The sequence below is a fragment of the Patiria miniata genome, unplaced genomic scaffold (genome assembly GCF_015706575.1).
Source record: "Patiria miniata isolate m_02_andy unplaced genomic scaffold, ASM1570657v1 HiC_scaffold_20, whole genome shotgun sequence".
In the NCBI taxonomy this organism is placed as follows: Eukaryota; Metazoa; Echinodermata; class Asteroidea; order Valvatida; family Asterinidae; genus Patiria; species Patiria miniata.
Genome location: NW_024037059.1, coordinates 37,187,142 through 37,208,248, shown reverse-complemented (window position 1 = coordinate 37,208,248; position 21,107 = coordinate 37,187,142). Strand labels below are relative to the sequence as shown.

The following is a 21,107-nucleotide window of genomic DNA, read 5'->3' as shown; positions in this document are numbered from 1 at the left end:
CACAAGTGAGTAGAGTTGTGCGTTGGTTCTCTCCTGTGCCACGAGGATTTTTCTCCGGGCCCTCCGGTTTTCCTCCCTCCGGCAAAATCAAACACTTTCGATCTCAGGCTGTGCTCCATGGTCATATAATTCAGTCATGTAACTTTTCCTCGGATCAGCTGATTTCCTCTTTTTTACGTCCAATGTGTGCCATTGAAAATAGAAAAACTCTGTACAAAGTCTTGGAAAGATTTGAATTTCCTCTTTTTTTGTGACTTCCCAGATGCATGCCTGATAATTATGGGTCGATGTGGCCGGCAGCCATAGGCGCCTTTACGTGCCAGCGGCCCGACCACGTTGCAGCCGCGTCCTTCGCAATTCAGCATACCAGCTGCGAGTAAGGATGATTAGGGAGCGTCTCCAAAGTCGGGAACGTTCCCGTTCCCACGGAACGTTCCCGTTTGGATATGCCCGATCCACTGGATCGCGAGCATATACCCGCGGGGACACAGCTGTATGCTGCTCGATCCAACGGAACGTCCCACTGGGCACGTTCCAACGGGCATATGCCCGCTGGGAACATTCACACTTGGGACTTGTACACGTATGCCAGTGGTCAGCCTAGCTGTGGGGCAGTAGCACTAGCCACGGCAAGATGAGAGGACGCTTGTTTTAATACCGTTTGAAAAGAAACGGTGGGTCATTATTTATTTTTAATCTATGTATATTTTTAGGCCTATGAATCTAGTTTTAGCCGTATCAGACAATAGTGAAAATGTTCCCGTAACTTTTGGTATACTTCCTCCATGGTATAAGTGACATTATTACACTGGAAAAGTAACTGAAAGCGCACTTGGAACGACTATGGTTTTCAATGTTGATAGTATAGCATTGTTTGTCTTCGTTCGTTTTTATTTCTTAAATTTTGTTTGAGGAATTTATCACGCATAGCCTAAATTAGTTGTTTGGAAATCGAATTTCTATTTTCAATTAAAAAGGAACTGCGGCATTAAAAAAAAGAAGTAAACCACGACGATGGAAAAATTGTAAACCGTGATCAGTGTGGTCAAAATATAAATCAAGTGATTTATATATAAAGACCGCAACTCGTAAGTCCTTTGTAGATCACCAGCCGGTCTCACCGGTCTCACCAATATGGCGTCAAATTCATTCACTGTGCGGCTCTTTAGCCGCTATCCAGTCTTTATATAGAGATCAGTGGCCTACTCTAAAGTAGAACATGCTGGTGTTGTTGATGTGGAAGATTATTTAAACAAAGTATATGAGGAGCGATTGCATCGTGCTCGTGTATTTTAACACGAAACAAAAGAAGACACATGTATAGGGTTGTGAAAACATTGGAAGGGGTGGTCCCCCTTTCTATTTGTAAAAAATTCAGATCTGCCCGTCAGTATGTGCAATATACCTTCACCCGAAGCGAATAATATTGATATCCCTCCCCGCCACACACGCAATTTCCCCGACCTTCCCATGGTACATGTATGTCTATGGCGGTACAGGTATCCACCACCGTAAAATAATCATACAACATTAGTAAATAGTAACCTATTAGTAAATAGTAACCTATCAATAGGACCAGCATGACCAGTTGATGTGCTCTCGCCGTAAAAACCGTATTTTGTGCGCCACTGGCATTCAAGCCGCTTCGTCTTCTCCAATTGGCACTCCAAACGATAAACGTGTGAACTTTGAACTCCTCCATGCGTAGACCCTACCACTGCCCTACTGTACACCACTCTTCCTAGGCTCTGTTTTCCACCGTCATCAACTCACCCGTGTTGGAGCCGGTAGATCCATTTCCGCAGATAACAGCAACACGGCAGTCCTGTGATTTACCATCAGTATTTTGTACATGTATAATTAAGCAGCTACATGCACTTTTAATTTGAACAGGTGAGTGAAATAAGTGTAATGTTGGGAAGAGGTTTGGCAGACGCCATGTGAAGTGACTCGCTATACATTTTATTGTTGTTCTGAGAAAGAATTGGAAGCTTCGAACTGAGGAAGAGACTGAATGATATCCGTCAGAACGTGAGTTTGCTGCATGCTAGTATAAGTAGTCTACCAAGATAAGCTAGGATTGTTTTGGACTTGTTTTATAGGTCTGAGCTCAGACTGGGACCTTGAGTGCTCAAAAACATGCAAAACGAAATCAGGCCAACTTTACTCACTCTTTACTTTAGCCAGCAAAAATCTCCGAAATTTTCATTGGCAAATAAGGTCCTCAGTATTTTACCAACCAAGTTTGAAGATTCAATTCAGTGTAACTTTAAAGGAGACTTTTCTTCAATATTTAGGAGACTTTTCTTCAATATTCTGCACATGAGAGGGAATCAAGTGATTTCAAAATGGGCTGGAGATTAGACAGTACATGTCCACCCAAACTAATAAACAGTCTTTTCAAACAGCTAGGTCAAACAAGTCCAGTATGCCTCTAAAGCAGAAATAAACAGACGTACAGTCGATATGTATTTGGTTCTTGGTAAATATCCATCTTATAATAATCCTCCACAAGGAGGACCTCTCAGTCACCGGAAAGGAACATTTTCAGGCGTCCCCCAAAGGTTAAGTATGAGACAGTCTAATGTGAGGGCCCCAGTAATGGGTCGAAGTACGTCCTATCCGTTAGTCGCTGAACTCGGTTCAAGGTCAGCGACACACGATTCCATACGGATTACAAGGGGAAATCCATTCAAGGAGGAGGCTCTTATAATACACCGTATAGTATCCTTTCTCTACATTAGACTGTCTCATATGGTGTGACTGTGTGTTGTAACATTAAACAAAATACGGTAATAGTCCCGTGAGCATCATATAAGCAGGATACTGGCGGATAATGTGACAAAAAGACGTGTAGTAGAAGTGTGAGTAAAGATTGCATATAGCCCTTATCCGATCAGAAAACGAAAAGCAATAATCCACAACTGCAAATGGGTGCTTCTTTGTCTCTTGCCCTCCAAAAAAAATGACATCTCTAAATTTGTTTACAAAGAGCGTGCGCCATTTTGTACACAGAAATATATAGGCATAATACTAGGGTAGCAGACCAGTAAATAAACTTCGATAGACCCCAATGGTAAATGCTCCCACTTCAAAAATTCGGGAAAAATACTCGCAACTCTCCAAGGTGTTCGAAACACACATCAAATTAAAGCTTATTTCATCATCTTTCATTTTCTGTTCAATTTACGGGGGGTCAACTGATGACTTTTAGGAGAAATTTCCATCTGAAGACGATCACCCCTGAAAATAGTCCTGAAGCCCATCGCCATTTTGAAAAACGATGCCTACACTCCATTGCAAAATAGAGCGCTTTTAGGGTGCAAATTACATCCAAATTACACAGAACTGCAAGCTCCCAGTCCTGTGCACGGCTTCCACCCATATTTTTTACAAACCCTCAAGTTCATGGCCCACAGCATGCTCAAATACCGAAGATTTTGAGGGCATGCAAATCGCGATTTGGCCGGCGCAGGCAATTTCGGACCGATTTACTGGTCTGCACCCCTAGGTGCAGTTTGCGTTGCCGCCGGGGCAGGCCCTCCAGTGGAGAGTTTTAACTACGTGTACTCAGTGGCGTAGCCAGGAATTTTTCAGTGGGGGGCGCTGGGGGGCTGGAACATTTCATGGGGGGGGGGGGGGGGCGTCATGTAGATCAATGATAATTTTTTTAGAAACTCAAAATCTCAGTGGGGGGCGACTTGGGGGGGAGGGGCGACAAGGTTTCATGGGGGGGGGCTGTCGCCCCCTCACGCCCCCCCCCCCCCCGGCTACGCCACTGCGTGTACTGTTTTAACTACATGTATAGAAAGATATATGCTCAAATTCTGCCAATATGCACCACCGTTTTCCAGTGCTGTAACCGTAGTTAGCAATACCAAAGGCAACCGGTTGTGCGTGCAGTAACACAGTATTCGCTGTCGATGGTTCAGACATCGCCATAGTTGGTCTATATATAAGTTAAGTTGCTGGTAGCATGGAGGAATAAGAACATTCCTCCATGCTGGTAGTGTCTTGCCATAGTTGGTCTATATATAAGTTAAGTTGATGGTAGTGTCTTCCTATATTGACTACTCAATATAGTCACTATAATTGATTACTCAATAGACACTTCTTTGTTAAGCTGCTGTGGATTGTATTATTCAGACACTACGTGAATTGATCTTTTTATTATGCCATGCACCATCAAGCAAGACGGCCGGGTATACAGTCACAGTGCAGAAACGGACGGGTGAGAATTTCACGCGAGAATTTCAGGCGATTCAACTCAATTCTTTCGTCTGCATTCTGTTTTGATCCCACCAGAGGTTGATATACGGGCCCTAGTGCAGGTTGGGTCAGTGTGGCATTGACGTTCAGGGCAAAATTTGGTCCGTAGAACCTGACAGGAGAACTTAATGACGTCCCCAAGTGCATGCATACGGAGGGTAACGGCGGAAGAAGTTCACCAAGCTTGGCTACTGCAAGCCCAAGGTAATTAAACCCGCATGTTAAAAAAAGCAGTACTTGGCTAGTGATCGAGTATAATCTATCGAGAGCGTCCGACAAGCTCGATGCAGACTAAGTATAGGCCTACGTTCATGACTATTTCCTTGCGAAAAGGGATCGATATGGCCCTTGTTTTCGGATTTCCCCCAAAAATTTACTTATCCAAATGGGCGAAGTGGTTGTGGGCGAAATGGTTGTGGGCGAAATAGTTGTGGGCGAAGTGGAAAATGGGCGAAGTGGAAAATGGGCGAAGTGACCGACACTTTTATTACCTTATATACCGATGTATAGAGTGCAGATAGTGAAGGTAGCGCTTGAAAGACTAACTAAAATAAATTATGGCATAAGCTTTCGTAGCTACATTGTACTTCATCAGATGCAATGAAGAGAGACCATTGCATCTTTATTGCATCTGATGAAGTAGCCGATGTAGCTACGAAAGCTTATGCCATGATTTTTTTGTTATTTTAGTTAGTCTTTAAAAAGTGATACCTTCACTTTATATCCGTAAACAGGGTATAATTTAAAAAAAAAAAAACACAGGCTGCATTTCTACCTCGATGTGCCGAGCACCGCTATCACTTTAGGCCTCCAAGTACATTCATGGAGGCCCATTTCAAGGCCTATTTATAACCAAGCGTGGACATTCAGGAACTTCAGGGATCTTCTTATAATTATATCTCGTTCCCTGACCCATTTTCATGCAACTGAATAGTTCTGAAGTCCAGCATGCTGAATGGTATTATAACAAGCGGTATACTAATGAAAAGAATGTTTTCTCCGGCTGACGTAATGTCGCGCTGCCATGTGCAAAAGCATTGTTCCAGGTATTGTGCAATAATTAAGTACAAAGCAAATGTATGATGACGGATTATCCGAATAGTCTATTATTGGTATTATATAGGGGCGTCATCTACTGGAGGGGTCACTCAGTGTGCAGTTCGTGTTGGCCAACTCTTCGGTAAGAATTGACATAAAAAGTGCCCGACAGTACCGACACTAACATTTTTTTAAAGTTATAACTGCCAATGTTTTGTCCTGCAAACTCTTTATAGCATGATATTGCCATTAACGCACACACGCACCAACAAAATCCACCAAGTTTTTTTCTTGGGGAAATACGCTATTTTAGCAATCTCCAGAATGCCCATTTCTGCATCCGAAATGCCTTATGACCTAGTAACCTGTGTCCAAGTTGGAACATTGCCTAACCAATACAAAATCATCATGAGCTGCATGGTCAAATTCCATTTTTTTTTGCAAGAGAGATACGGCGAATCACCTCAATAAGACACTTGAAACGTAATGTAAATTGACCACAAACGAGGTTGAAAATAAAGTAGGACGATGTTGTATAATTACCGACCTAACTCCTTACTTGTGGGTGTTTGCATTGTGTGACACCTGATCAAAGCGAGCTTTGGATTCTTACGTCCTGGTATTGACATTAAAAAAAAAATCAATCCCAATAATTATCGCATTGGATTATCTTCTCTAAAGTATATGACTGTATGTATTATTGACTGTAAGTGTAAACATGGACTTTAGTCTCATGTTCTGTTGGATCTATATCATGTGTGGGTGGAGTCGGTGCTCTCGTATCTGGCATTGCTCTTCAGTTATCCCTGTCCAATATTGGCAACTTCTATTAGTAATACTCCTCAGAATAGAGGAGTATTATAGAGTGAGTTTCCCACATTCTGTAAAATACTTATCTGCTCGCTTTTTACTGTTTAAAGGTACAGTCGATTTGTGCATTTTGTTCGTTTGAAGCAATAAACGTGCTCAAAATCTAAAGAAGGGTGCTGAACAACTAACCTGATGAACTTTCAGCTCAGCTTCAGCTGTATATTCCGAGAAAAACAGCATTCTAGGATCTCGATTTCAAATCAAAAATTGCTAAATCGTGTTTTTAATTGGGCCTGAATTCAGCGTCCGAGACACGTTCTCACTGAGCCAATTGCAGCTATATACGCGATGTCGCGCACCGATCCGACGAATTATAGCAACCGCGTGTGCGTCGTGCCAAGGGGGGCGCGCGCTTCGCCGAATGAAAAAAACGAACAACAGAAACTAACGGAAATTTCCTTCAAAATTTTCTTCAAAATGACAGCATGCTAGAAAGAATAATTTCACTGGGAGTTGGTTCCCTTACTATCTTTCAACCAAGTATGTTTTCCAACAATAATTACGTCAGTTACTTTTTGGACAGCTGCAAATGATGGACTGTAGCTTTAAAATGAAAACATCTCGTGAGTATACGAGTTACCATTAGACCGGCATTTGCCTAGATAGTGTATATGTACACGGTTGACTAAATTCGTTACGGTACGTAGTTCCGTATTGCCATACGAAACGATTATGCCTCACAGATGGCGCAGTTCTCCTCTTATTTGCATAATACATTTAAAAATACCAACAATAACGTCAATAACATTAATATCACGTAAGTATACAATTGAATTTTATGCTGGCGTTTCACGGTTTCAGCTGATGAAGAGACAATGCAAATTTAGCCTGTTCAAAGCTTGTCGCCATCTGGTACGGTCAGAAATTGTGTAACTTCACCGGTCTCGGACCCAAAAAAATCCAGTTTTGTTTGATTTTTTTCAAGTTGGTCTAATGTGCTTTTTCAAAATTTCGATTTTCTTTTCCGAGCGAAATTTAAAGGAAAATAATGTTTTGCTTGTTATTTGAAACAAATAAATTTGCTTGTTATTTTTTGCAGGCCTTTATACATTTTTAACAAGTGGTTTTTTTAATGGCTCGCTCCAGTTCAGAAATTGTGCACACTTTTCGGACCGATTGGGGAGCGTCCCGCTTCTCAATTCGAAAGTTAAACTTAATTAATTGATAACTTGTCGTAGGCCGATTTTTGTTTCGTTGGAAAGCTCTCAACTAATGTAATGCTAGAAAACTATCCATTCAATTTGAAAATCTTTTTTTTTTTTAAGGTGCAACACCCAAAAAAGCACGCGTACACCAACTTTAATGTATTGTTATAGTGGGAAAATACCCAAAGGCCGACATAAATACCTTGACCGCGTGGCCAACAGGAACTACACATGTATTTAGTGTACTAATCAGTACGCTGAATAGTGGTTTTTTTTTAGTGTACCCCGAATAGTACACTGGTACTTGTTCCTTAATTGTGGCAGAGATTGTGGGGACTACACACGATTTGTCTCATGGTAGTTAGCCTATGTGGACCGTAGGCGCTGTGGGACAGCAGAAAGTCCCCATAACTCGGTCCTAATTGCCTAAACAAAAACTTCCACATAACGCGGTGGCCCGTCCAAGGAATAGTACACAACTCGATGCACTGATCAGCACACTGAATATAGTTCCTGTTGGTCACTTGGCCCAGGTAAAAGTCCGTCTGGAGCCCCAATAATGATTCTAATATCAATGGCAGTGGCTATATTACAAAAAAATCAAGATACTTAACCAGAACCCCTATGATGTGGAAAAAAATCATATTGAAATTGAAGGATTCAGGACTGTCGGGGTTAGTCATCTGACTTCCCATTTCAAGAAAATTTGGCTATTTTTTATTACATAATGCACTCGATATTTTTTTCCCAAAAATAAAACAGTTTGTTCACGATATTTTTATTGATGCAAATAAACCTGCCGTTGATCTGAGATTATAATAATTATTATTAAACTGTGTTGTTTTAACTGCACATTCAAAAATACCTGAGAGAGTTTGCCCATTCCTATTGGTCGGGAGCCCATCACGTGGGTGGTTTTAAACGGTCAATAAAACACCAACTATAGTAAACACTTTTTTTTCTGTTGTCATTTGAATTTGGTCCATTTTACCCTATTCATTACAGAACTGAGCCCAATCTAATGCATTTTCTTGAACCTCAGTTTCTGAGGTTCAAGCCTAATGAAGCATGTAGTGCCTGCAGCGGATTACCTGATGTTTTAACATGTTTAGACTGATAAGAGCCTACTTGTGGTCAGCTGTAACTGATCCACCAGCTAAGAGCAGTGACATGCAGGTCGTGGTCAGTATAGGTGTTATATATACCGGATGCCAGTGTGTGACCATCCATATGATGCTACATGTATTATGTAATCGCTTCTGCACTACATGTAGGATAGCATGTACATTGTGTATGTACAATGCAGCTGTGTGATTCAGGTGGCTGAAGCATAGTGACTAGTTGAACGTTCACATTCTTCACGGATGCGCAATACTACAAATGAGTTCGAAGCAAATATGTGCTTGGCCGGTATTAAACAAGTACGCTTAAAACCGACTTGGTGCTCGGTAATACCGATAATTACTGCGGCCAGGCCCCTACCCGTGTAAAACGTAATTGTTTAAAACCGGCCAAGCACATACATGTATTTATTCCCTTATTTTTTTGGGTTTGCAAGGTTCAACCATGGTTCAACTGTCAGTGTCATTTTCTCAAACCAGTACCAGGTGATGTTGTAGCTGTGATGTCACATTAGACACTGTTCATTAGGTTGCCAAGACATTCAAAAACATTCAAATCAAGATCCAATCATCGAACTTTTTCCCCCCCAATTCGTTTGTTGCAGGTTCAGAAAATAATGATGACACGCTGCCGGAAGAGGAATATGAATTACGACAGCGGGAAGCGCCAGACCTGTTCTGGGGTTATTTTGAAAACGGTCGTTTAATTGGCGTAAGTTAATAGACCAAGTCACCTCTGACGTCATATCGACATATCGACATGCAACATTAACATACAAGCATCTTTCACATTTTACTTTGTCAACCAACATTAAACATAAAATGTCAACACTCTTAAACAGATCATGTTGCGATTGATAGACGTGCAGTGCAGAATAGAAAATGGGTTTCATGTGACCACACATTTTCAAAAAACAAATTCTATAATTGTTGACATAAATTGAATTTCTAGCTGTGACCCAGCCTTCGAAACATAATGATAAGTGAAAATCTAAAAAAAAACACCAAAAAAAACAAACAAAACGTTTGGAGTATGAAGACGAAGGTGCACCCTTAACCCTAAGGGCTCCTTGGGGGTCAAGGACCAAATACCACAGAATACTACATGTGTTGTGCACACTTGTATGGAAAGAAATGCATACTACAGGTTACTACTTAGTAGTATTTTGTAGCTTTAGGTGAGGTTCATCTGCATATGTAATTTGCATTATTAAACCTCAATTATACAATAATTACTATTTTGCATTTCCATCAGTTTGCCAGTGCCAGTTTGACCTCTGAGAGTAAAGTGACCGCCCGAGCAAGGCTGGCCCATGATCCTGATGGCTCTACCGTGTGCTTAAACACGCTGCGTGTTCACCCAGATTATCACGGAAAGGTACATTACTTAGCCATTTTGACGGGAGTTTTATAAAAATAAAAAAAAACCGGTCACCTTCTATCCGTCAGCACAACCAACACATCCTACACAACCAACACATCCTTTCATAATCAGGAAATACATAAAATTGAACTAGAAAGTCAGTTGATAATAGAATCGAATAATAATAGTCGGCCGACCAGCGTTGCAAATATCCCATTTTTCTTGACAATGACAGCACACCAGGAGCCACAATTTACAGGATGCTTTAGACTGTCATTCCCTAACAATCCAGTAAGGTATTTCGTGATAATTTGATCATTTCGTTTTGTGATGTTTGCAAATGTTGTATCTTCCCTTTAAGTCTGGTAGAACATGCATGTTGTACCAAAACTACTCTGCATTCTACCTTACCGCGAAGAGAGACCCTCCGGGGCGGGTTTTTTTTTTGCCTTTTAGGAATAAAACAAATAAGATGTCAGGGTACAATTTTGATTATCGTGTCTTTCTTCCACAGGGCATTGAGACTGTTTTGATTGACCACCTCCTCTGGTATGTGGAGGAAAACTTGAAGAACGTGAATCAAGTCTCCCTGGTATGCAGAGACACCCTGATACAGTTCTACGAAGGACTTCACTTCCGATGTCTGGGACCTTCGATGGTGAGCCTAGGTATGTTGAGACTCGTCATATCAGTTTATCGGGTGGTAGCATGGGGTTCATATCAGAAAATGAAAACAGTGATGAGCTTTAACAGCAAAAGAAGTTAACCAGCCAGTGGCGTATAAAAGTTTTAAGCCAAGAAAAAATAAATCCCCTCCCCTTCGTTAGGGCCAGCTTCTTTTTTTTTGTAAATTTGAGAAATATCTCTCCCTGTTCCACCTCTATAGATACCCAACTGCCACCAGTGAATTTTACATGTCGTTATTTGTAAAATGCATTATTTAAATATATTTTCTGATTTATGTAGTATTCTTGCCATACTATTTGATTATACATTTATATATACAGTGTATATTCAGCCGAGGCATTGTGTTTGTGTTTCACAGGGGTTAGTTCCAAGCAGTGGTTTGACATGGAGTACAAGATGTCACATGAGAACACAGGTTTTGCATAATCGTCACCTGATGCCGTCTTGCCCGTGCGCCTTACGTTTTTCGTCGGGTACCCTGGTCCATGTAGATACTAATATTGCTAAAAAAAAAAAAAGATAAGTGCGTCACCTGCATTGAGTTTGTGTGTTCATGTACATGCATCTTGTACATGTAAACTATCTGCATTTATCGGTCTCCTTGGAGGTTTACCTGACTAAATTCAATAAAGAATGAATATAGAAGAGGCTTAATAGTACGATCAACTGCAGAACAAAAGCACCTGCACCTCAAGGATGTCTGCCATGCAAAGATTTATTGGCTTTATCCACAAGATGGCCATTGTACATGTATATCGTCCTTCCAAGCACCAACGAGTGTGCGCTAGGTTACCACGTTAATATAATACCAATTGCAAACCTTGCTGCGTCCCCCCCCCCCTTTTTTTTGCAATTTGGAAAAAAGTAAGATGCTGTTTCATCCTTCTTTTGGAAAGTTTGCATCACCACACTGAGTAGATTATTGAGCAGATGACTCTTTATGATTTTTGCGGTGATTCAACCGAAGATCTTTATTGTCATTCTTTCAAAAAATATTGTTTAACCTCCAGATGATCCATCTGGGTTTTTTTGCTTTGTATAGAAGAGTAGATGGAATAGGTAATGGTGGGTACTTTGTATTATACCGATGTATACTGTAAATAAGTGTATTCAAAATCATCGAGGTCCGTATTTATTTTGTATCCCATGCATATTTTATGAATACATGTATTTCCAATTTACAGAATTCTGTTTTGTTACCTGCAAGGACCATCGCATGTTGGAACCTGGTGCAAATTTCAAACAGATGCTACACAAACAAAACAATTTGCTTAGCACTGAAAGTATTTGCTTAGCAGCAAATGGTAGCCAACAAAAATGTAATGTGGTGTGAACCGTGCACTGGGTAACTTTGGCACCCTGGGTAACTTTGGCACCCCGGGTAACTTTGGCACCCCGGGTAACTTTGGCAGAAGCCTAACCCGGTGCTGCAAAATGGTAGCCAACCAAATTGTGGTCATGTGGTGTGAACCGTAAGCTGGAGTAACTTTGGCACCCTGGGTAACTTTGACACTCTGTGTAAATTTGGCAGAAACTTTACCCCGTACTGCAAATGGTAGCCAACCAAAATGTCATACGGTGTGTACCGTAAGCTGGGGTAACTTTGGCACCCTGGTTAACTTTAGCACCCTGGGTACCCTTGGCACCCTTGGCACCCTGGGTAACTTTGACACCCTGGGTAACTTTGACGGAAGCCTTACCCCGTATACTGCATTAGTATTGCGCGGGATTACTGACAATTTTAAAAGAAAATTAATTCCGTAAAAAGTCATTTCCTAAAAAGAATATTTCGGTTTTGGATGGTTTGTTTTTTGTTTCCTTTAATAAGTTAATTAATTTGTTTTTGCCAGTAGTGTAAATCCGTTTCGGGCAGTGGGGAGGACCTTTAAAGTAAAGACCTTAGTTTGAACTTTATTCTTCACAGAAAAAAAAATGAAAATCGAGAGAACATTACCCTGCACCAGTTTCATACCAAAGGCTCTTATTACAGAAGAACTGGCATGGCTCAATAACACAAGATGTAGGCCTACGGAGCTTCTCCTTTGTGGTACTTTTTTTTCGCAAGATTTTTTTTCAGTGAATGATATGTAGGCCCTATCTCCCCAAAAACTCTCCGGAATTTTCGACAATGATTTAATTACTACCCTATCAATAACCATGCAAGAGCATTGTTATTAGACAATTGAATTAAAATCAATTAGATAAGGGAAAACACGACTGCACAGTGTACATGTTTTGAACACCTGTTCTTTGCCAAAGCAACAGGCGGAATGATGCCACGATCTAGGCACATCCATTATACAAACATTAAAGCAAACACAATAGATGCAACTGCATGGACAAAAATCGAAATTGAATTTAAAAAAATAACAATCGATACAAAACATTATTAGGCACAAGCCTGGGCCAAAATCAGGGAAAAGGTAATTAATATCTCAATTGTCTCGCTTCGCATTACTCATATTTAACACTTTCACAAAAAGACAATGCCGTTTCACTCTGGCCATAAAACCTTAGTTTATTAAGAGCGATAATTTTCAAACAATGACACCCAAATAACAATTTAAAGACAAATTCAGGACAGTCTCTGTTAAGTTCGTTGTTACCCTGGGTAACTTTGACGGAAGCCTTACCCCGTATACTGCATTAGTATTGCGCGGGATTACTGACAATTTAAAAGAAAATTAATTCCGTAAAAGTCATTTCCTTAAAAGAATATTTCGGTTTTGGATGGTTTGTTTTTTGTTTCCTTTAATAAGTTAATTAATTTGTTTTTGCCAGTGGTGTAAATCCGTTTCGGGCAGTGGGGAGGACCTATAAAGTAAAGACCTTAGTTTGAACTTTATTCTTCACAGAAAAAAAAATGAAAATCGAGAGAACATTACCCTGCACCAGTTTTATACCAAAGGCTCTTATTACAGAAGAACTGACATGGCTCAATAACACAAGATGTACGGAGCTTCCCCTTTGTGGTACTTTTTTTCGCAAGATTTTTTTTCTGTGAATGATATGTAGGCCCTTTCTCCCCAAAAACTCTCCGGGATTTTCGACAATGATTTAACTACTACCCTATCAATAACCATGCAAGAGCATTGTTATTAGACAATTGATTTAAATTCAATTAGATAAGGGAAAACACGACTGCACAGTGTACATGTATTGAACAACTGTTCTTTGCCAAACCAACAGGAGGAATGATGCCACGATCTAGGCACATGTCCATTATACAAACATTAAAGCAAACATTACAGCAAACAGTTGCACGGACACGAATCGAAGTTCAATTAAAACAAAATAATAATCGATACAAAACATTTTTAAAAAATGTACATTTGTAATTCTTGCGGGAGAACATTTTGCAATAAATCGAATAGGAGAACGTTGTCACGAGTGCCAGTGCGAGTACATGTAATGTTTTTCTATTGAGTACGAGTGCGAGTACAGATTCATGAGTACGAGTACCAAAAAGTACAGTGCCAAAAAGTACGAGTACCAAAAAGTGCGAGTACCAAAAAGTGCGAGTACCAAAAAGTGCGAGTACCAGAAAGTGCGAGTACCAGAAAGTGCAAGTACCAGAAAGAGCGAGTACCAGAAAGAGCGAGTACCAAAAAGTACGAGTACCAAAAAGTACGAGTACCAAAAAGTACGAGTACCAAGTACAAGTACCAAAAATTGCGAGTATGAGTACGTACTCTATACAACACTGCACTGAAATGAGACTGATTTTCCTATTAAATGAACCTTTTAGAGTATTAGGCAGCGGGTCACTTTGACGAAGTGTTTTAGGCATTCAAATTCTACTGAGTAAGGACAGCTTGCTGAGCAAAGGGGATTACAATCCAAAGTGTCAAAAGATGTGTATCGATTTTTATTTTTTTTATCAGTTTTAACTAGGGAGAGCCGTTTTAGTTTGCTGAGCAGAAGTTTCTGCTCGCTTATTTTAGATAAACGAAGTTGAGCCTTTGACACATTAAAGCGGTTGCTATTTAGACATATTATTCCGTGGTGCAAATATATACAGTTTAAATCAATTGTGTTATTTCTTTGTTTACGTTTGCAAAGCTCCTTTTTTTCAGGGTTTAAGTGAAAGTGCATTTCAATCCCATTTAGATAATTTGTGGCTTAATTTTATTATACGTTTTCGAATTAATGTTCAAGTTTTGTAAAGTTCAATTTTTGGTTGCTTTTGAAAAGTTTGAATAGACAGTACAAGGAGTTTATTGTTTTTCGTGGTGCAGGTAATAAATTGTATTTTACTTTAACAGGAATGTCTTGCAGCCGTTTCAATTCTTTGACTTAAATCGGGAATTATTTTAAGGCCGTGTCTTGGCAATTGCTTGGGCATTATACCCGCATCAATCACTCTGAGATATGCGTTTGTTCGTTCGCTTATTTTCAATTTGTATATGTTTCACGCGTTTGTTCGTTTGCTTATTTTCAATTTGTATATGTTTCACAAAGAATTTGACTGTGGCGAGATCGAACCTTCAAACTCCCAAATACTTGCGTATACTGTTGCTGTCATTATGGCTTCGGATCAGCGCCCATTTACCAAAGATATAGGGCTGGATGTTTGATCTTGATCCACTACTTGGCAACGGATCCATTGGAATCCATGTAGAGCCAGGGGGGGGGGGGGAGATTGGAGTGGTCATCAGATACATGTATTTTGAAGTGAATTATGGTCCCTTATGACGACTTTGTCTTTGAAGACCTTGATTGTAGATAATAGAAAACCTTAATTACTAGAAAACCAAGATCCATTATTATCTATGCACAGAGCTAGAGCCATGTACGGGAGATCGGCGTGGTCATGATACCTGCATTTTGAAGTGAATTATGCATGGTGACATTGTCTTTGAAGACCTTAATAGAATACCTTAATTACCAGAAAACCCAGATCCATTAGAATCCATGTACATGTATAGAGCCATGCACGGGGGAGATCGGCGTGGTTATGATACCTGCATTTTGAAGTGAATTATGGTCCCTTATGGTGACTTTGTCTTTGAAGACCTTACAGATAATAGAATACCTTAATTACTAGAGAACCCAGATCCATTATAATCCAAGTATAGTGCCATGCACGGGGAGATCGGCGTGGTCAGGATACCTGTATTTTGAAGTGAATTATGGTCCCTTATGGTGACTTTGTCTTTGAAGACCTTACAGATAATAGAATACCTTAATTACAAGAGAACCCAGATCCATTATAATCCAAGTATAGTGCCATGCACGGGGAGATCAGCGTGGTCAGGATACCTGCATTTTGAAGTGAATTATGGTCCCTTATGGTGACTTTGTCTTTGAAGACCTTACAGATAATAGAATACCTTAATTACAAGAGAACCCAGATCCATTATAATCCAAGTATAGTGCCATGCACGGGGAGATCAGCGTGGTCAGGATACCTGCATTTTGAAGTGAATTATGGTCCCTTATAGTGACTTTGTCTTTGAAGACCTTACAGATAATAGAATACCTTAATTACAAGAGAACCCAGATCCATTATAATCCAAGTATAGAGCCATGCTCGGGGGAGATCGGCGTGGTCATGATACCTGCACTTTGAAGTGAATTATGGTCCCTTATGGTGACTCTGTCTTTGAAGACCTTATAGATAATAGAATACCTTAATTACCAGAAAACCCAGATCCTTTATAATCCAAGTATAGAGCCATGCTCGGGGGAGATTGGCGTGGGCAGGATACCTGCACTTTGAAGTGAATTATGGTCCCTTATGGTGACTTTGTCTTTGAAGACCATGTCTGTCGATAATAGAATGCCTTAATTACTAGAAAACCCAGATCCATTATAATCCAAGTATAGAGCCATGCACGGGGAGATTGGCGTGGTCAGGATACCAGTATTTTGAAGTGAATTATGGTCCCTTATGGTGACCGTCTTTGAAGACTTTCAATGTAGATAATAGATGCTTTTTCGCTTTTAATTTGTATTATGTTTCACAAAGGGTTTGACTGTGGTGAGATATGAACCTGGAAAAGGAAAAATACAAACTCTCTAAGGTGTTTAAGACACACATCACATTAGAGCTTATTTAATCATCTTTGCATTTTCTTTTCTATGTTGGGGGGAGGGGGACCGATGACTTTTGGAAGAAAATTCCATCCAAAGACAATCACCCCTAAAAGTAGTCCTGAAGCCCATCGCCATTTTGAAACCGGAAGCCTAGCTCCATAGCAAATAGAGGAATTTTAGGGCCTAATTTCATCCGAATTTCACAGAAATACAGTGTTGCAAATGGTGATTGCATGGCGCGCGAAGGCAAGTTAGGGCATATTTACTGGCCTGCACGCTTACTGTACTGTATGAGAAGTATCTACTCTTGAATGTCATAGCTTCTCAGTGAGGGCGCTCTATGGGTCTATAGACCTTTCTGCGCTTGGTTGGCAAACTGCATTTTTGCCAACCACGGCCTGCAAAACTATGGAAGGTCCAACACTGCAAAAATGAAGAAGGGTTATTACAGATCACCAAAATATTATTTGATACATTTTGTACTTGAAAATACAACATTTTCAACAAAGCTTCAAAATAATTCCTACATATGCCTTTCTACTATGTGTTGATGGCGTTATGAGGACTTTTTTGGAAAAATATGTTGCCAACCACGTACGGCTTCAATTTTTGCGCTTACGGCAGCAAAATGGCGCCAATGTTTACAAACAAAAGAAAGGCCTATAGACCTTTCGATTGTTTGTAAACATTTAGCGCCATTTTGTATGGGCTGCCGGATGCCGCAAGCGCATTATTGAAGCCGTGGTTGGCAACATATTTTTCCAAAAAAGTCCTCATAACACCCATCGTATAAGAACAAGGCATGTTTAGCAATTATTTTGTAGCGTTTGTTTTGTGTTTACAACAATCAAATAATATTTTGGTAATCATTAATATAATAACTTTTCTTCGTCTTTGCAGTGTTGGACCTTCCATAGTTTGGCAACAATGGTTATTGGCAAAATGTGCCAGCCACGCGTCGGTGATAGAAAGATCTATACATTTTTATTAGCATACCAGTGGAGTTCCGTCAATCCAAGAAAACCCCTCATTTGGACCGCTGCGACGAAGCCCTAGCCACCAATAATCAGATTTCCCCAACGATGAGATGAATTCTGAAATATCGCAAAGTAATCATGGCATAGGTTAGTGTGAAAACTGGGCACTATTTTCGTTATGTCCTAGATACACTAGCCGAGGTAGGTATAAAGAAATAACATACAGAAGAATACATTTAGGCATAAGATTTTTTTATCGGCAACAAGTCATTATTTTGGTTGGTACTTATATTATTCGCGGCCTAGTACATGGTTCTCCCGTGTTGGTTAATGGGGAGGTATACCAGCCGTGGTCACATGGTTTTCTACAACCAATGAAATTTGGTTTGTGTTGTTAGAGCCAGCAGTACGATGTATTAAAATGTAGGCTTCGGAAAACTCATCCAAGACGTTAAATCCTCAACTGGAAACACAACACCAAAATGTTTACTCCCACCTTAGGTACCGGTAATAACTTCTTTCCAATTTCAAAAAACCAAATCCAAAACACATTAAAATAAGAATTAACCATACTGGGCAACGTGCAGTCATTATCCTTTATGAGAAATAATGGCAACAATGGGAGGATGTTAGTTTGTACTTTGTTGTATTTGAAATAAATTGAAGTTACCAAAATCAAATAGCACCGTAGACCTCAAAAGGCTACTGAAAACATACCTTGCACGAAATCATTCTCTTGTTGGCTGTGAATGCTAGGCAGGTGGCCTCCGTAGCGTTTACACAGGACATCCGCGTCTTGGAAACTCCACAGCACCTCTGGGTAATTGTGCTCGAAAAGGTAGCAAGAGGCTTCAAATTCATAGCGGTTATAGTCGCATGGGATTGCTGGAGAGACCATAATGTATCAAAAATATATAAACTTGAAACAGAATATTTACACTGAATTATCAATGGGGCACCCATAATGTGCTTTTATAGGATGGGTTTAACCCTTTCTATAATCTTGAATCTATTTTTTTTTTATAATCTTGGATGCGTTAAAGGGAATATACAACATTTGCAAACATCGAAAAATAAAACTACCAAGTTTTTGCGAAATACCTTAATAGGACGTTGGTAAATGACAGTCTAAAGCATCCTGTAAAATTATGGCACCTGGTATACTGTCATTTTCAAGAAAAGTGGTATTTTTGTATCAATTTCCAACGCTGATCGGCCGATCAGCGTTGGAAACAACTGGCTTTTTTTCAAATACTGGCCCCAATTGACTATTGCACTTGTTTGCAATCGATTACAAACCTATAAACGGGTACGAGCCAGCTAGACTGGTTCCCTGACCTTACAATTCCCCAATGTATGTAAACTCCTCTGTTTCTTCTTATATGGAGTCAGGGAACCAGACTACAGGTAAATGATCGTTTTTCTTGGTTTTTATAGCATTTTCGAACCCAAAACCTCCAAAAAGTCAGTGTAACTATATTTGCTTTATATTTCCAATCCCCCAATTCCATCCATTTCTGAAAATTACAGCAAAAGCAAATGATGTATATTCCCTTTAATATCGCTGCGATAAACATCATCATCTTCGTACAAGTCAGATGAAGACGAATAAGCCCCATGTCACGAAACAATTTCAGATTGTGCGACACCATCGTTGAATCCATACTTCTTGCAACTAGTAAAGAAATTAATTGCCAATAAATGCATTTTGTGCACGATATTTTAACCAATTGCAGTACCAACAGCTCATGTTCCAGTCCGAGCTACCTACCTTGAACTATTTTACCTGAGCGTCTACCTCAGCAACTCCATCGCATCCTTTTTGTCAGCATCCTGAGACTCTCATCAATGGGAAGAAGTTATCGAGTGTGGTCAAGGACAGCTCATATTTTCTTAAGAGATTGAAATCTTCGTTTCGCCATCCCTCAACTACGTGAATTTTGCGGTTCGTGATTTGACAGTAGGCGCTCGATGCATTTGCCACTATAGCGCCCCCATCGTCATTAATACATGTTGTTGAGGTAGTCGGATGAGGGCGCAATTCGCATTGTCTATTCTCTCACGCGCACACCCTTCGCTTCATCCAAAATGAATGCCAAGGCGCTAGTAATCAAATAACGATTTTTCATACTTTTAATATTATTTAATGATAAATGCAGCTCAAAGTATTTAGTTTTTTTCTGTATATGCTCTTATACTTTTTAGGCCAAGAAAAAAGTGCAACAGCCTCCAACACACAACAGGATTTTTTGTTATCACGTGGGAGAACGCAAAGTTTCCCCCTAAAAAGATCCAGCCCAAATTACTGCTAAACAAGAGGATCAAAAGGAGACTGATGTTATGATATAATGTTATTATGCTCAGTAAAATGGGGCCAATGGGACTCAGGAGAAGGCATCGTACATCGTACACGGGCTACTCACAATACATCTCAAGTTTGCGAAATTGATATTGAATTGCTTTTTTATATAGTTTTTTTTTTATGACGTTGACCTTTTGCATACACTCAGATGTCAGATATCGGTGAGAGAAATTGATTACTTTGACTGCTCCAAATGATATCTTTTCAAGGACGTCAATCATTATTATCTGGAGACCGTTGATAAAGCGGTCCATTTTCATGCAAATTTGCTGTGAATCAACACTAAAATAACAAACGCCCTCTCTTCTTCGCTGACGGAGCCCATAGTAAGCAATCATAATGATGATGAGTTGCTTGTTATTTTTCATGTACACGTAGGGGTTTTTTTTTCAGAAGAGAAATCTCCTTCTTATTACGTCAATGATACGAATAGCTACATTTTCCAAGCAAAACATTGTCTCCTTGCTTGAAGGACATTATTAGAATTCGCCGTATAATTTCCGTGTATAGTTGAACCCATACATTTATTTTGTTTCCCGCTTTATATAAGCAATGTTTTAATAATAGCTTTTAATGAACCATTGCTTACATCATGTACTTCAAATCTTATTCAGAACATAGAGCTTCGTATTATCAAATGAACCAATGCATGTCTATTATGTATAACAAATCCATGTAATCCGGTTTCTCATTCATCCTCCGAGTTCCAAATTTAACATGTCCCTATTTTGCTTCCACAAAACCTCCTTGATACATACAAAACTTCCTTAGCCTATAGGCCTGCACTGAAACATTCATTATTATATCTATATTTGAAGAAGTTCTTTTCACTTCATGATGAACAAGTATCCTCTCTGAACTGAATCAATACTCAGTTTTGCACATTTCAAATGAAAACGTCATCAAACCGGATATATCGAGTACATGTGAATAAAATGTGTACTCAAATTTATACAATCCAAAAGATACTCTATTTTCAAATTAAAACAACTTGTTCCACTAGAAAAGCTGAATGTCGAATCGTGTGACAAAAACAAATACTCACAACTTTACAGGGTAATATCAAATGAAAAAGTTATCTGCCCGATCACTCTACGTTTGTAACTCAACAAACGCAAATCTCTGTTTTGTTTCCACGTTTCTAATCGTCTTCAATTCTGAATTACCTCGTGTAAGCTCTATGACAATTTGTTTGTGCCAACTCCGTATTACCAATTTAGTTTTCATTATATTTCT

At 39.7% G+C, this 21,107-nt stretch overlaps 1 protein-coding gene across 5 annotated transcripts; it reads left to right on the top strand.

The window, feature by feature from the left end:
* The first annotated feature begins 367 nt into the window (after positions 1-367).
* On the top strand, positions 368-14,761 carry LOC119728949 (serotonin N-acetyltransferase-like). 5 transcript variants are annotated; one of them, XM_038201401.1, is made up of 7 exons: positions 368-674; positions 4,306-4,473; positions 5,393-5,449; positions 9,049-9,155; positions 9,699-9,821; positions 10,321-10,474; positions 10,852-14,761. In XM_038201401.1, exons 2-7 carry the CDS (start codon positions 4,398-4,400, stop codon positions 10,917-10,919), a joined length of 585 nt encoding a protein of 194 aa, XP_038057329.1. In that variant the 5' UTR covers positions 368-674; positions 4,306-4,397; the 3' UTR covers positions 10,920-14,761. The 5 variants fall into 5 exon arrangements, with proteins under 5 accessions (XP_038057329.1, XP_038057327.1, XP_038057328.1 ...); XM_038201399.1 differs by lacking the exon at positions 368-674 and adding an exon at positions 1,550-1,893; XM_038201400.1 differs by lacking the exon at positions 368-674 and adding an exon at positions 1,906-2,031.
* The last annotated feature ends 6,346 nt before the right edge of the window (positions 14,762-21,107 follow it).